Below are 13,850 nucleotides of genomic sequence, written 5' to 3' on the forward strand. Positions count from 1 at the left end.
AGGAAGAGTGACAGAGGAGGGAGTGACAGAGGAGGGAGTGACAGAGGAGGAAGAGTGACAGAGGAGGGAGTGACAGAGGAGGGAGTGACAAGCTGGGTGGACAGTTTGAGGAGGCAGAGGGCTGAGGAGGAGCCTTTGGATTTGGGAACTAATTTTATCCCTTGCAGCTGGGAAAGCAGGCTGGCCCCTTCTCCCTCTGACAGGGCAGCCAGTGTGTGAAGCCAGTTGTGTATTTTATTCTGAGAGAGGAGTTCCATGGGAGCCCTTGGCTGGCCTCATCCCACGGCTCTGTGCAGAAGCCCGGCCGTCAGCTCTTCATTGTCATGTGGGCAGCACATGGGTCTGGGCCTGGCTCCTGGGCCACAGCTCCCCCACCCACCATGGGGGCTCAGAACTCGCAGATCACAAGGCGCTTCTCTCCACAGTGTAAGTCGTTCCACTTGCCATTGGTGAAGATCTCCACACAGTGCTCTTTACCACCATCGTTGTTGGGCTCCCCGGGGGCCCAGTTGGAATAGACCAGGGGCTCCCCTCCTGGGTAGGTGAACGTGCCCTCCGTCCAGAAGGCAGTTATGCTCAGGAACGCAGCACCCTTGTCCTCAGCCTCCACCAGCTGTTGCAAGGCCTCCTTCTCAGCTGCAGAGCGTGGGGAGGGCAGCTGCCCCCCGGCCTGTGCGCACACTTGCTTTGCCTCCTGGAAAGGTCTCTGAAAGCCTGCTGCCTTGAAGACCTTCTGGCCAACACCTCGGCCGTTGGGGAAGAGCTCCACTAGGAGGAGAGGACAGTCAGGTTGGGGTTCTGGGGGCACCTGCCAAAGCTCCATTGCTCTGAGACCTTTGTGCTCCAACCAGAGCCCTGGGCCTCCCATAGAGGGCCTCAGAGCACCCGGGAGGACAAAGGCGAGACCCTGGCTCCGCAGTGCGCACTGGGAGGTGGATCTGTGTGTCTATTTACAGGTGAGAACACTGGGCTCAGAGAGGGTAAGAGGCTCAGCTTCATTAACCATCACATGTGGAGTTGGAGAGTCACCCTTATCTGATCTCACACTGAAGCTGAGACGTGCTCTTTCTATCTCACCCCATGTTGCATGGCAGAATCGGTTTCCCAGTTCCCGGGTGGGACTGGAAAGCTTTGGCAGGGTGCAGCGAAATGGCATCGTGCGGCCTCTGAGAGCTGCAAACAAGGAAGGTGCCCCCTCTGCTCTCACTGGGACCCTGCATAACAGCAGGGCAGGTGGCATTGGCTGGGAGGTCCGTGCCGTGTGTGGACGTGGGAAAGAAGAGGGGAGGGTGGGCCCTCTGAGGGCAGTGATGTGCTAGTCTCTGCACTGTGTGCTGCCCAGTGCTGGCGCCTAGGTGTGCGTGTGGGTGAGGCTGGAGGGCTGGGAGAGAGGACGAAGACGGCTGAGAGGTGTGCATTGGCGTCAGGGGCAGGAGAGAGTCAGTGCTGGAGAGAGCGCTGTCTGGGACCCAGAGGCCCAGGTATTCAGCCCCCTTTGGCCATGACTATCTAGGTAGCAAGGGAAAATCACTTCCTTTTTCAGGGTTTCTGTTCTTCATCTCTAAGACAGGAATGCAATTGATAAAAGCATCACCTGTGTGACATTCAACAGCTCTTTTCATTCCATCTCATTTTCCACCCCTTTGTTGTGTGTGTGTGTGTGTGTGTGTGTGTGTGTGTGTGTGTGTGTGTGTGCTTTAATATATTTTTACTGATTTCAGAGAGGAAGGGAGAGGGAGAGAGAGAGAAACATCAATGATGACAGAGGATCATTGATTGGCTGCCTCCTGCACGCCCCCTACTGGGGATCATGCCCACAGCCCGGGCATAAGCCCTGACCAGGGATAGAACCATGATATCCTGGGTCATAGTTTGAAGCTCAACCACTGGGCCACGCTGGTCGGGCTCATTTTCCATCCATTTGACTTCTGGGTTCGTGCATAGAAGCCTTCAGGGCTCCTGAGAGGGCTGTGCTGCAGCCCCAAAGGGCTGCTGAGGAGCCCAGGCTGCACCCCGACCCACCGTGACCCTTCCACAAGGGTTCAGGGGGCAGACTGTCCACAGGCTCAGGAGGGCACCCAGAGCAGCCCTGGACAAGAGTTCATCTGCCACTCATTACATGCGCCCGGGAGGGTCTGTGTGTGCACACACGAATATGGCCACGTGCCCATCTGAAGGTACATGGGAGCACTGAAGGCCCACCTGGGTGTGTGTGAATATGAGTTTGTGCTCGAGGGTGTAGATGACATGAGGTGAGTGATGGCATGTGTGTCATACACACACGTGTGGCAGGTGCATATCATGAATTTTCCTTTGTTTGCATCAGTGTGCATGTGAGGGAGGGAGTGCACATGCATGTTTGTGGAGAGAGGAAGACATACCAAATGCTTGAAACCTCACCCTTGGTACGTGGGTACTCAGTGGCCTTAGGTACATAGGAGCCAACCCTATGTCGCACCCCGCATGCCCTCCTCGTTCAGAAACTCCTCTTTGGATCAATGAGATTTGCTGAATGATCTGAGCTGAAAGCTGACATGGCGAAAGCGGGGAGGAGGAGGGGCAAATTAGGGACTCAGGTGGAGATGCCCACAGGCACAGGGCACTGGCTGTGCTCCTGGGGGCCTCTGACTCCTCAGCACCCAGGTTAGGGAAGAGTCTCCACCATGAACACCCAGGGAGGAGCGGGAGAGCCCAGCACTGGGAAGAGCCCAGAGGCAGCCTGCCCCCTGGCGGACCCTGGGCCTGACTCAGGTGAGACACTCAATGGCCACATGCCAAGGTCAGACCCTCACAGCCTTGAACCCAAGCACAGCATCCAGCCCCAACTCTCAGGACAGAGTCTGGAGTTGCTGCTGCTGTGGGCTGGGCAGCAACATCTTGAGGGGTTTGAACACCTAGCCCCATAGAGATAAGAAATGCATCCTGAGTATTGGGATGTCCAGAGACCAGCACAGGTCGGCGGGAGGGAAGATCTGAACAGCTGGGCTTGGGGCATTGATCTGGCTCGGGTCCCAGGTGGCTGTGATGTTGGGGGCTGGAGCCAGGTAGCCTTGACCATGCTGGCACCAGCCCACTGAGCTGGTGTAGGGGGCACAGCCTGATACGTGCCCCTTGCATCTGCTTCCAGCTCCTGGAACATGTGGCTGCACTGCTCTGCCGCACCCTATACTTAGCCTCAGGTCCTGCCCCAGTCCCAGGTCCAGCTCATCATCCAAACCCACTACCATCCTAGAGGCCCCAATCCTAGGACCATGCCTGCCTCAGGCCTGGCCAACTCCAAACCCAAACACAGACCCCGCCTGGGGCCTGCCCTTGGTGACTGGCTCAGGTCCAGGTCCAGGTCCAGGAACTCACCTTTCTTATACTGAAGGAAGTCTCCCTGAAGGCGTCCTACCTGCCCCTGCAAGGCCTCCACCTGCTGCCTCAGAACAGCGATGTCTGCAGGAGAGAGAGGCCCAGTGAAGACCAGGCCCTCACAGCCAGGTATCGGCTCAGAGTCCGGGTCCCAAGGGAAGGGTGCTCAGTGACAGGCTTTCCTGGGGGAGGGGAAGGAGCTGGGCCCCAGGAATCCATAGCCACTGACACAGCTGGCCCTGCTACCCTCGGGTTCCCTGAGGCTCTGTTGTGAGCACACTGTGCCCTGGGCAGGTCCTGGCACCCCACTAACTCTGATCCAGATGACATTTCACATCAAATTCTGAGAGTCTGAGAGCACATCTCTTGTGGGGGGGCGGGATTGCATGTCCCTCAAGTGCTCCCCATCCCTGGGTTATTTGATTCTCAAAGCTCTCTGATGAGCTGGGAAGAGAGCTGAGCTGTCCCAGTGACCAGATGGGAAGCTGCTCAGGTTTGTCCTCCCCCGTGTACTAAGTCTAAACCAGAGCCTCATCTTCCTGCCTTCAGCCCCACAGCCTTTCCTGCTTTCACAACCCCACCCCACCCACAAAGGGCTGACCACTGAGCAGAGGGCCCTCCTCCCTCTGCACCCTGGTGGGGCGCCCAGAGCTAGGGGAGGTACCTTACCTGGAAGCCCACTCTCTCCCTTTGCTCCTCTCTCCCCAGGAGCAGCTCTGTCCCCCTTCAGTCCTGGGGGGCCCAAGATGCCGAGAGATCCCGGAAATCCCAGGGTTCCTGCAGGTCCTGAGATCAGACAAGAAGAGGAGGGTGAGCTCAGCACATATTTTCCCGTTTTTCACCCCCCCTACCCCCCGCCGCCAGCATGTGGACTGTGCTATTGTCCAGCAATACACCCTCCCACATACAGTCTGTCCAAAGCCAGCCACGCACCCTCTCTGTACACTACTGTCCCATCACCCAGCACCCGGCCTTCCCAGAATGCAGACTGTCCCTGCTGCTCACACCACACTCTCCCCAGTTACAGAGCTCAAGCCCAGCGAGGCACCTCCTTGCACAGACTCCCCAGGGCCCAGTGTTGCAGCTCTGAGCTGGCGGGGTGATGGGGCAGGGACAGGCATCCACAGCTTCAGGTGGACACAGGAGACCCGAAGGCCTGCCCCAGCTTTGCCCATCACTCACCTGGTGGGCCTGCATTCCCAGGGGCTCCACGCTCACCAGGGGCACCTTGCTCTCCTTTGAGACCTGGGGGGCCTCTTGTCCCTGCAGAGCCCTGCACGCCTGGGGCACCCACTTCTCCTGAGGAAGGAACAGATTGGGACAAAGGCTGCTGAGACTGTGTGCATGCTGGATGATTTCCTCAGCTCCACATGGAGAGGGAGAACTGGGGTCTGTGCACCCCACTGTCTGGGCTGCTCCAGATGTGGAGTGTGGGGGCAGGGGCCACAACAAGGCCTGTCAGTGGTGATGCCCTGGCTTCTCTGGCTCGCTGAGCATCCTTAGGTCACATCCTGGATTGCCATTGTGACTCCTCTCTCTTCCTTTCGGGCCACCACACACCAACCTCCTACCTTTGGGCCCAGGCTCTCCTTTGGGGCTTGGTTCGCCTTGGGGTCCTACATCCCCCTGCATTCCCGAGGGACCCTCTCTTCCAGCCGGCCCGGGCACACCTGGAGGTCCCGCAAGTCCTGGGAAAAGGACCAGCCATTCAGTGCACTGAGTCTTCTCTGAATGGGGAGAGTGTGAGAAGGTGAGAGCAGTCATAGAGGTCAGAGAACAGCGCACAGATGCCGCCCAGGAGTATTACAGCCTTCCCTGCAAGAACTCACTGCCACCTGCAGGAGCTCTCCTTCCCGGGTGGGTATGTGCATCCTCCCGCATGGCCTAGTGGCAGGCATTGCAGTCCATGCCACTGCTCACCACTTGGCCTCGAGTCTCCCTTCGGTCCAGGTTCTCCAGCAGAGCCGTTCTCCACATTGGGGACATCCAGCATCCCCATTGGCCCTGTAGCTCCTGGTGGACCTGTAGCAGCAGAAGAAATGGGCATAAACCTGGCCCTGGGCCTAGGAGGAGCCAGCACTGCAGGGCCAGCCCCTGCGTTCCTTCAGGTTCCGCAGGTGTAGACATTCCACCTCCACACTCCTCAGTCCAGTGGTGACCCAGGAGACGGGTGTGCACAGCCCCGTTTCACAGGTGAGGAAACAGGCCTGCCAGGGCTGGAGGGGGGTCCAGCCAAGGATTGTCTGATTTCCATGCAGTGCACCCTGCCTGCCCCGAGGCTGCAGGATTACAGCAGGGGATCTGCCAGCTTTTACCCTGGATCATGGACTCCTGGATTTCCCCTTCCTAGGACCAAACTTTATATCAGAAGTGATCCCTGACAGGAGTCACCAGAAAAATGCAATTCAAACCCAGGAGATATCATCTCACCCCTCCTAGAATGGCGACTATAAAAAACACAAAAGCTCACAAGTGTTGGTGAGGATGTGGAGAAGAAGAACCCCTACGCACTGTTGGTGGGAGTGTAAATTGGTGCAGTCACTATGGAGTCGATTATGGAGTTTCTTTAAGAAATTAAAAAGATAATTTTAAAAAAAATATGCTCCAGCAATACCACTTCTGGGTTTTATCAAAAGTAAATAAAACACTAATTTGAAAGATATCTTTACCCTCATGTTCATTGCAACATTTTTTACAGTAGCCAAGATGTGGAAACAACCTAATAGTGTCCATAATGGATGAGTGGATAAAAATGTCACACACACACTGGAATATTATTCAGCCATAAAAAAAAAATCCTACCATTTGCCACACATGAATGGATCTTGAAGGAATTATGCTAAGTGCCATAAGTCATACAAATTGAGACAGATACAGTGTGAGCTCACTTATATCTGGATTCTAAGAAACAAAACAGAGAACCTGATCTCATAAATGCAGAGATCAGATTATTGGTGTTTGCATAAGATGGCAGCTGGGTGAAGGGCAAAACAGGTGAAGTTCAACAGCTATAAAAGTCCAGTTAAGAAATATGAGCACCCTTTCCTCCTCTCCGTAGTGTATTTAGGTAAATCCTTTTGATCAGGCCTGAGTGTGGGGCCACGGGCCCTCATCTTTGCCCTCCTCTCATGCAGTAGAATTTAGTTAGATATTAATACACTGCACAGAAACCATTCCACCACAATGAACAATTGTAAGTGCCGCAGCTTGGTTCTAGAGAGCCCCAAATACCAGTCATTTACCCACAATTTGCTCTTTCTTGGGGTGAGAGGAATCAGAAGATCCCAGGGGAGGAATCCCCACCACTAGGGCAGGGGCAAAAACACCTCAGGGCTCAGGGAAGCCTGTCATTTGCCAACAGGAAACGAGGCCTTTCAGGTGGACTGAATGTCCAGGGGACCTCTTCCCCAGGAGGTGGGCTTCCATTTCCAGGGCTTGCACGGCAGAATACCCAGAGTTGCTGAGTTGGTCACAATTCCATGCCCACCCATGCCCACCAGGACAAGCCCATGGCTCCAGCCCTACCTGGATCCCCCTTCTCGCCCCGGGGGCCCTCTCTCCCATCTCGTCCATCGCGACCAGGCAGGCCATTCTCCACAGGGCCACACATGACCAGGGTGCAGGCATCAACCAAATGTTTCTGGGAAGCCGTCGTCACTTCTGCTCCCCAAGACCTTGGAGGCTGTGTGAGCAGGACCAGCGCGGAGAGGAGGAGAAGCATGGCCTTCAGGGGTGGACAGAAAGAAAAGGACATGCTCTTGGTTCCAGAACACGGGTTAGTGCTTAGCCCAGCGCCAGGAAGTCAGAAAGGCACTTCCTACCGCCTCTCCCTTCTGTGGGATCAGGAGCAGCAGGACTCCCAAAGCACCTTAGGACAAGGCGGCCCGACAGTCTGGCCTGGGCGGGCATGAGTTACCAGCTGAACTCTGACATGGGTAATCAGCAACATCTACCTCTTCTCAGAGCCCCGTTTTGTCCCTTCTAGTGACTTCCCTTTCACTGCCATCGGCACGGCTAGGATGTGCACTCCTCACTGAGGCCACCTGCATGGACTAGCACTGGCGGTTTCAGTGCTTGTCTGCAAAGGAGCCAGAATGCTCAGTGCCATGTGTCCTAACACAAGATGGGCACATGGCTACCTGTTTGCCGGTGGTCTGCCATTCCTGGACTAGACGCTGTCTCCATGAAGAAAGATCCAGATGGAACCCCAAAAAAGTTCTCAGAATAGCTGGAGATACCCGGGGACGCCTGGAGTGCATGCCCTCCACCTGGAACGACTTGGGAGAGGGGCCTCGTGGAGGAGGGCATGTGAGGTGTGCTCCGTCAGGGAAAGGGGGGTTTTAGGTGTAGGAAACACAGATGTGCAATAGGGTGTCCAGTGACATGTGAGAGGGACTCCGCAGCTAAGTGAGGTCAGGGTGGGTGCAGGACCTGGTCACTCCCAATGGGGGGCTTCTTTCCTCTTGAGAGAAACTGTACAGTTAGGAGCCAGGAAAGCGTGCACGGGAGTTGCAGAGGCTGGGAACAAGCCTGAAGGACGGAGCAAAGGAGGAGGGATCGCCAGGCAGCCTGAGGGGCAGGCAGTGGAGGGCCTTCCTGGCCACACAAGTGCTTTCTTCTCCACCTGCTGGTGGTTCTGGGCTGCGGAGGACCCTGTTTGCACCAGTTCTTTCTCATTCCGAGTTTACCACATCCTCGGGCATCATGGGAGTCTCTAAACACCAGGCAAGCTCACAGGCCAGCAGCGTGGCCCTTGCTGGGTCAGAGGCTCGGCCATGAGCACCAAAGCATCCACCTGAGCCAGGGCATGGCCCCCTGGTTGCAGCTGCCACAATTCAAGAGCCCTGTGCCCACATCTGGGGAAGAATAAAAAACAACAGGCATTCTGCCCATGAGCTCAAGATGGCACCGAGGGCACCAGAGCTCATTGTAGCAGAAGGGCCTGGGCAGGAGCCACCTCACAGGGTTGGAGACTTGGATGAGGCCTCTTCGCTGGGCCTATAGAGGTATTGGGCAGAGCCACATCCTTTTAAACCACATAGTGTTCACTTTATGCCTCATTGTCTGACTAAAGTATTACTGAAAAATGATGCCTCTAAAAATTAATTGGAAATCAGTAAAGCTGTCTAGTGGGTGTATTTTTAAGACAAAGATTTGAAGCTAAGAGGGAAAATGTTTTTCCATGTCCAACGGGCAGTTGGTACCAGGATGGGCTTTGACCCCGGGCCTGGGAAGGGCTGGGCTGTTTCTCCTCCACCACCTTCCTTTCTGAGGAAATCAGGGATGCAGAGAGCCAAGTGAGGAGTTGAAATTGCATTCCCTCCTGAGGCTTCCTGACAATGGCTTCTGGGTCCGGTGGGTGTCATATCCCCTCACCCACCCTCCCCAAGCCCAGAAGGCAAATCTCCCACTGAGCAAAGGAAGCAGAGTGAGGGGAAGAAGAACGGTCCTTTTCCCCCACTATGCTGCCCTCTCAGGCCCACACCCAAACCCACACCCACACCCACACCTCCCAGACCAGAAGATCTACATAGAATCTGCCTCCCTAAACACCAGATAATTAGATCACCCCAATGGGCAGAGGGACATTCGCTGGACACAGAGAAAACGAAAATAGAGGCAGGCCCAGAGACACTCATGATTGCTTCCTCGAGGGCTCAGGGTCCCCAGGCAAATGCGCACTTCCTGGCACGCACAGGCTATTTATGCTGCCCTGTTACCTGAGCCACCAGGCGCTGGTCTTTTAAGAACTCTTTTGGATAATTTTCTTCCTATTGACTCACTAATCTCACCCCCACCTGGGTTCTGGAAACTTGCCACTGAGTTCCCAACACTACATACATGTCACCTTAGAGTTTACCGAGCACCCTCAGGGCATGACCTCATCTGTACCTCACTGGGCTCTGTGAATTCAGCAGCAATCATCAGTGTCTGGGTTTTACAGATTTCCAGGAATCCGAGGTCCTGAGAAGACCAAAGCCAAGGAAGCAGAGTGAGGGGCAGATGAGGAAGCAAGTTGCCCAATAACCTACAACTATTGCAAAAGTACACACATTTGCATATGTCAAGAGTCAGGGCTTTCTCTGCCAAATTCTCTTTGACCTTCACCTCAACATTACTATCTAGATAGCGGGAAAGAGCTGGGAGCTTCTTGGCATTTCTGGGCAGGGGTGGAGTAGTTAGAGGGGTTGCAGAGGCTGCAGCATTCTGTCAGGACAGTAGCTGAGGGAGCTGCCACCTGGCAGAAGTCACTCTTTTGCTTCCTGGTCTCGATCTGGGTGCCCTCAGTTGCTTTTTATGGGATGGATGTCCTTAAATCCTTGCCATTATCTCCCCACTTCCTTAGCTGGTGTTCCCTCTGTGTGTTGCTCTAGTAAGCAGTTTGGACCCTAAGCTGCTGATACACTATTGCAGGCCTCCCCCAGGAAACTCTGACTTCCAGTGGCCATGGGGCGGTTGCCTGCCCTGCTGTTGTTGCTGTCATCTCTGCTCCCTTCTAGGTCCCTGTGGCTTCATCTCTTGCATCAAGCCTTTGCCTAGGTCCACATACCAGCTGCCCAATGCCTGCAATACTCTCCTTTGGCCACTCCATTGGGGGTGCTGACTGCTCCTGGGTTTTGTTGCTGCTGTGGCATCTCCTTGTGTATTGTAGAGTCTATAATGCCAGTTTTCCTTGGCTCATAGGAAAGGCTCCTTTCCCATACTGCAATGTTTTGAAGCAGGATCCCATAGTAGAGCCACTTGTGCCCCAAATGAAAAACTCTTTCATTATTAACATCCCCATGCTAGGATGTTCGTGTGCCTCCCAGAGATCTGGATCAGCATGGAGGCTGAACTGACCTGAACTATTGCTCTCCACTCCCCACAGAGCCTACCTGACAACTCTTATCCTGGTAGCCTGACAAACTCCTATTTATGGTGACTTTTATTTCAGAAGCCCTATATGTCTTCTTTGCAACTTAGTTTCTATTAGCTGCTACCTCCTGGCCTAATAAGTACTCCCTCTCAATGCCTGGCACCCCGTATAACACAGACTATAGTGTTTCCTTCATCTAACTCCACATTACAACAGAGTCTAATTTTATTTATGACCCAACCCAGACACTCCTGTTACAGTGATAACCTTTGCCTTCCTCAGTTATACCAACACAGAAGAGAAGAGTCAGATCTCAAATGATGATGACAGTGACTTTCATGAATAAGAATCAGTCAGAAATGAAGAATCCCATAGCTGGCATCAAGAATACAGTGAAAAAAAAATTTAAAGTAGGCTGGATGAAGCAGAGGATAGAATCAGTGATTTAAAAGACAATGTAGGAAAAACACCCAATCAGAGCAACAAAAACAAAAAAGAATTAAAAAACAACAACAAGGACAGTGTAAGGGAACTTTGGGACAACATGAAACATAACAATATCCACAAATTGGGGTACCAGGGAGAGAGGAGAGTGAGCAAGGAATAAAGAACCTGTTTGAAGATAGAATGAAAGGAAACTTCCTAACCTGGAGAAGGATAATGTCATACAAGTTCAGAAAGTCCTAATAAAGATGAAGACAAAGTGACCCACATCAAGATACATCATAATTCAAATGGCAAACTTTAAGAGAATCTTAAGGATAGCAAAAGAAAGACAGTCAGTTACCTACAAGTGAGTTCCCTGAAGTTGTCAGCTGATTTCTCAGCAGTATCACTATAAGCCAGAAGTGAATGGCATGAAGTATTCAAAGTCATGAAAAGCAAGAATCTGAATCCAAGACTACTCTATTCAGCAAAGCTATCATTCACAATTGAAGGTGAAATAAAAAGCTTCCCAGATACACACACAAAAAGCTAAAGGACTTTATTACCACCAAACCAGCATTGCAAGAAATGCTAAAGAGACTGTTGTAAGAAGAAGAGAGAGAAGGGAGGGAACATAGGCATAAAAACTAAAAATGGCAATAAATACAATAAATAAGTAACTATCTATACTAAAAAAAGCCTTGTTGGCCCCCGCACCCTCACGAGACACCCTCACATCATCACAAGATGGCCACTACAAGATGGCCACCACAAAATGGCTGCCACACGATGACTGGAAGAGGAGGGCAGTTAGGGGTGACTAGGTTGGCAGGTGAGGGCAGTTGGGGATGAACAGCCCTGCAGGGGAGGGCAGTTGGGGGGAGTGGGCCAGTAGGGGAGAGCAATTGGGGGCAACCACACTGGCAGTAGGGGGTGACCAGGCCAGCAGGGGAGGGCAGTTAGGGGTTACCAGGTGGGCAGGGGAGGGCAGTTGGGGGGATCAGGCCAGCAAGGGAGAGCACTTGGGGGCAATCAGGCTGGCAAAGGAGGGCAGTTGGGGGCGATTGGGCCAGCAAGGAGGGCATTTCGGGGTGATTGGGCCGCCAGAGGAGCAGTTAGATGTCAATAAGGATGGCAAGGTAGCAGTTAGGGGGCAATCAGGCAGGCAAGCAGGCGAGAGGTTAGAAGCCAGCAGTCCCGTATTCTGAGAGGGATGTCCGACTGCCGGTTTAGGCCTCATCCCTGTGGGTTGGGGCCTAAACCAGAAGTCGGATATCCCCCAAGGGTCCCAGATTAGAGAGGGTGCAGGCTGGGGTAGGGACATCTCTCCAGTGCATGAATTTCGTGTACTGGGCCTCTAGTCTATATATATAAAAGCCTAAGCGACAGGCCAACCAGACACTGAACACCAGGGGTCAGATGCTCAGCACAGGAGCTACGAAGTGACAGCAACTATGCAGAGTGCTCTCTTGCATCCAGGACCCCTCGGGGGATGTTTGAGAGCTGGTTTTGGCTGATCCACGCAGGCCAGGCTGAGGGAGCCAACTGGTGTATGAATTTGTGCACCAAACCTCTAGTCAATTATTATATTAAATGTAAGTGGACTAATTACTCCAATCAAAACACATAGAGTAGCTGAATGGATAACAAAACAAAACCATGACCTATATATATGCTGTCTACAAGAGACCCACCTCAGAACAAAAGATTCACACAGGATGAAAGTGAAGGGATGGAAAAATTTTTCCAAGCACATGGAAATGAAAAAATAGTGGGGTAGCAATACTTATATCTGAGAAAATAGACTCCAAAACAAAGATCATAACAATAGCCAAAGAAAGTCATTACATAATACTAAAGGGATCATTCCAATGAGAGACTATAACCCTGGTAGACATATATCCAACCAATATAGAAGCACCCAAATACATTAAAACAAAAACTCTTGGAGGACTATAAGGGAGAGATTGACATTAATACAGTCATAGTACGGGATTTTAATACCCCACTGACATTACAGAAGAGATCTTTCAGACAAAAACTCAACCCAAAATCAGATGGAGAAAGGAAATAATAAAAATTGGGGCAGAAGTGAATAAAATAAAGAACAAAAGGACTCTACAAAAAATTAATACAAAGAGCTAGTTCTTTGAAAAGATGAATCAAGTTGACAAATCCCTGGCTACACTCACTAAGGAAAAAAAAGAAAAGAAATAAACAAAATCAGAAATGAAAGACAGGAAGTTACCACAGACATCACATTTATACAAAGGATCACACTAGAATATTATGAAAGACTATCTGCCACATAATCAAGAATAAATGGATATGTTCCTAGAAATATATAACCTTCTTAAAATGAACATGAATAATTGGAAACTCTAAACAGACTGATAAACAGTGAGGAAATTGAAACGACCATCAAAAACCATGCCAAAAATAAAAGTACAGCACCAGATGGCTTCACTAGTAAATTCTACCAAATATTCAGATATAATGCCCATTCTTCTGAAAATCTTCCAAAATATTGAGGAAGAGGCAATACTTCCTAACACATTTTATAAGGCCAACCTAACCCTCATACCAAAACCTGGCAAGAATAACACAGAAAAAGGAAACTACAGACCAATATCTCTGACAAATGCAGATGCAAAAATCCTAAACAAAATACTAGGGAATGGAATGCAATAATACATTTTAAAAAATAACACATCATGATTAAGTGGGGTTCATTCTAAGGGCACAAGAATAGCTCAGCATATACAATCAAACAAACAAACAAATGATCAATGAAACCAAGAGCTGGTTCTTTGAAAGGATAAACAAGATTGATGAACCTCTAGCCAGGCTCACCAAGAAGCAAAGAGAGAGGACCCAAATAAACAAAATCAGAATGAAAGAGGAGAAATAACAACAGACCCCACAGAAATACAATGGATTGTTTAAAAAAAATACTATGAACAACTCTATTCCAACAGACTAGACAACCTAGAGGAAATGGACATATTCCTAGAAAAATACAACCTTCCAAAACTCAATCAGGAAGAATCTAAAAATCTCAATAGGCCGATAACTATGGAAGAAATTGAAGCAGTCATCAAATAGCTTCCAGCAAACAAAAGCCCAGGGCCAGACGGCTTCACAGGGGAGTTTTACCAAACATTCAAGGAAGAACTAAAACCTATCCTCCTCAGACTATTCCAAAAAATTCAAG

At 51.3% G+C, this 13,850-nt stretch overlaps 1 protein-coding gene across 1 annotated transcript; it reads right to left on the minus strand.

Moving 5' to 3' along the window:
• Positions 1-388: 388 nt before the first annotated feature.
• On the minus strand, positions 389-7,075 carry LOC307112520 (conglutinin-like; the record flags this gene model as incomplete). The annotated part of the gene is made up of 7 exons (XM_079793250.1): positions 389-768; positions 3,355-3,438; positions 4,024-4,140; positions 4,537-4,653; positions 4,926-5,042; positions 5,275-5,376; positions 6,880-7,075. The coding sequence occupies 7 exons, from the start codon at positions 7,073-7,075 to the stop codon at positions 389-391; spliced, it is 1,113 nt and encodes a 370-aa protein (XP_079649376.1).
• Between the last annotated feature and the right edge of the window lie 6,775 nt (positions 7,076-13,850).

Source organism: Cnephaeus nilssonii, assembly GCF_951640355.1.
Source record: "Cnephaeus nilssonii genome assembly, chromosome: 16".
In the NCBI taxonomy this organism is placed as follows: Eukaryota; Metazoa; Chordata; class Mammalia; order Chiroptera; family Vespertilionidae; genus Cnephaeus; species Cnephaeus nilssonii.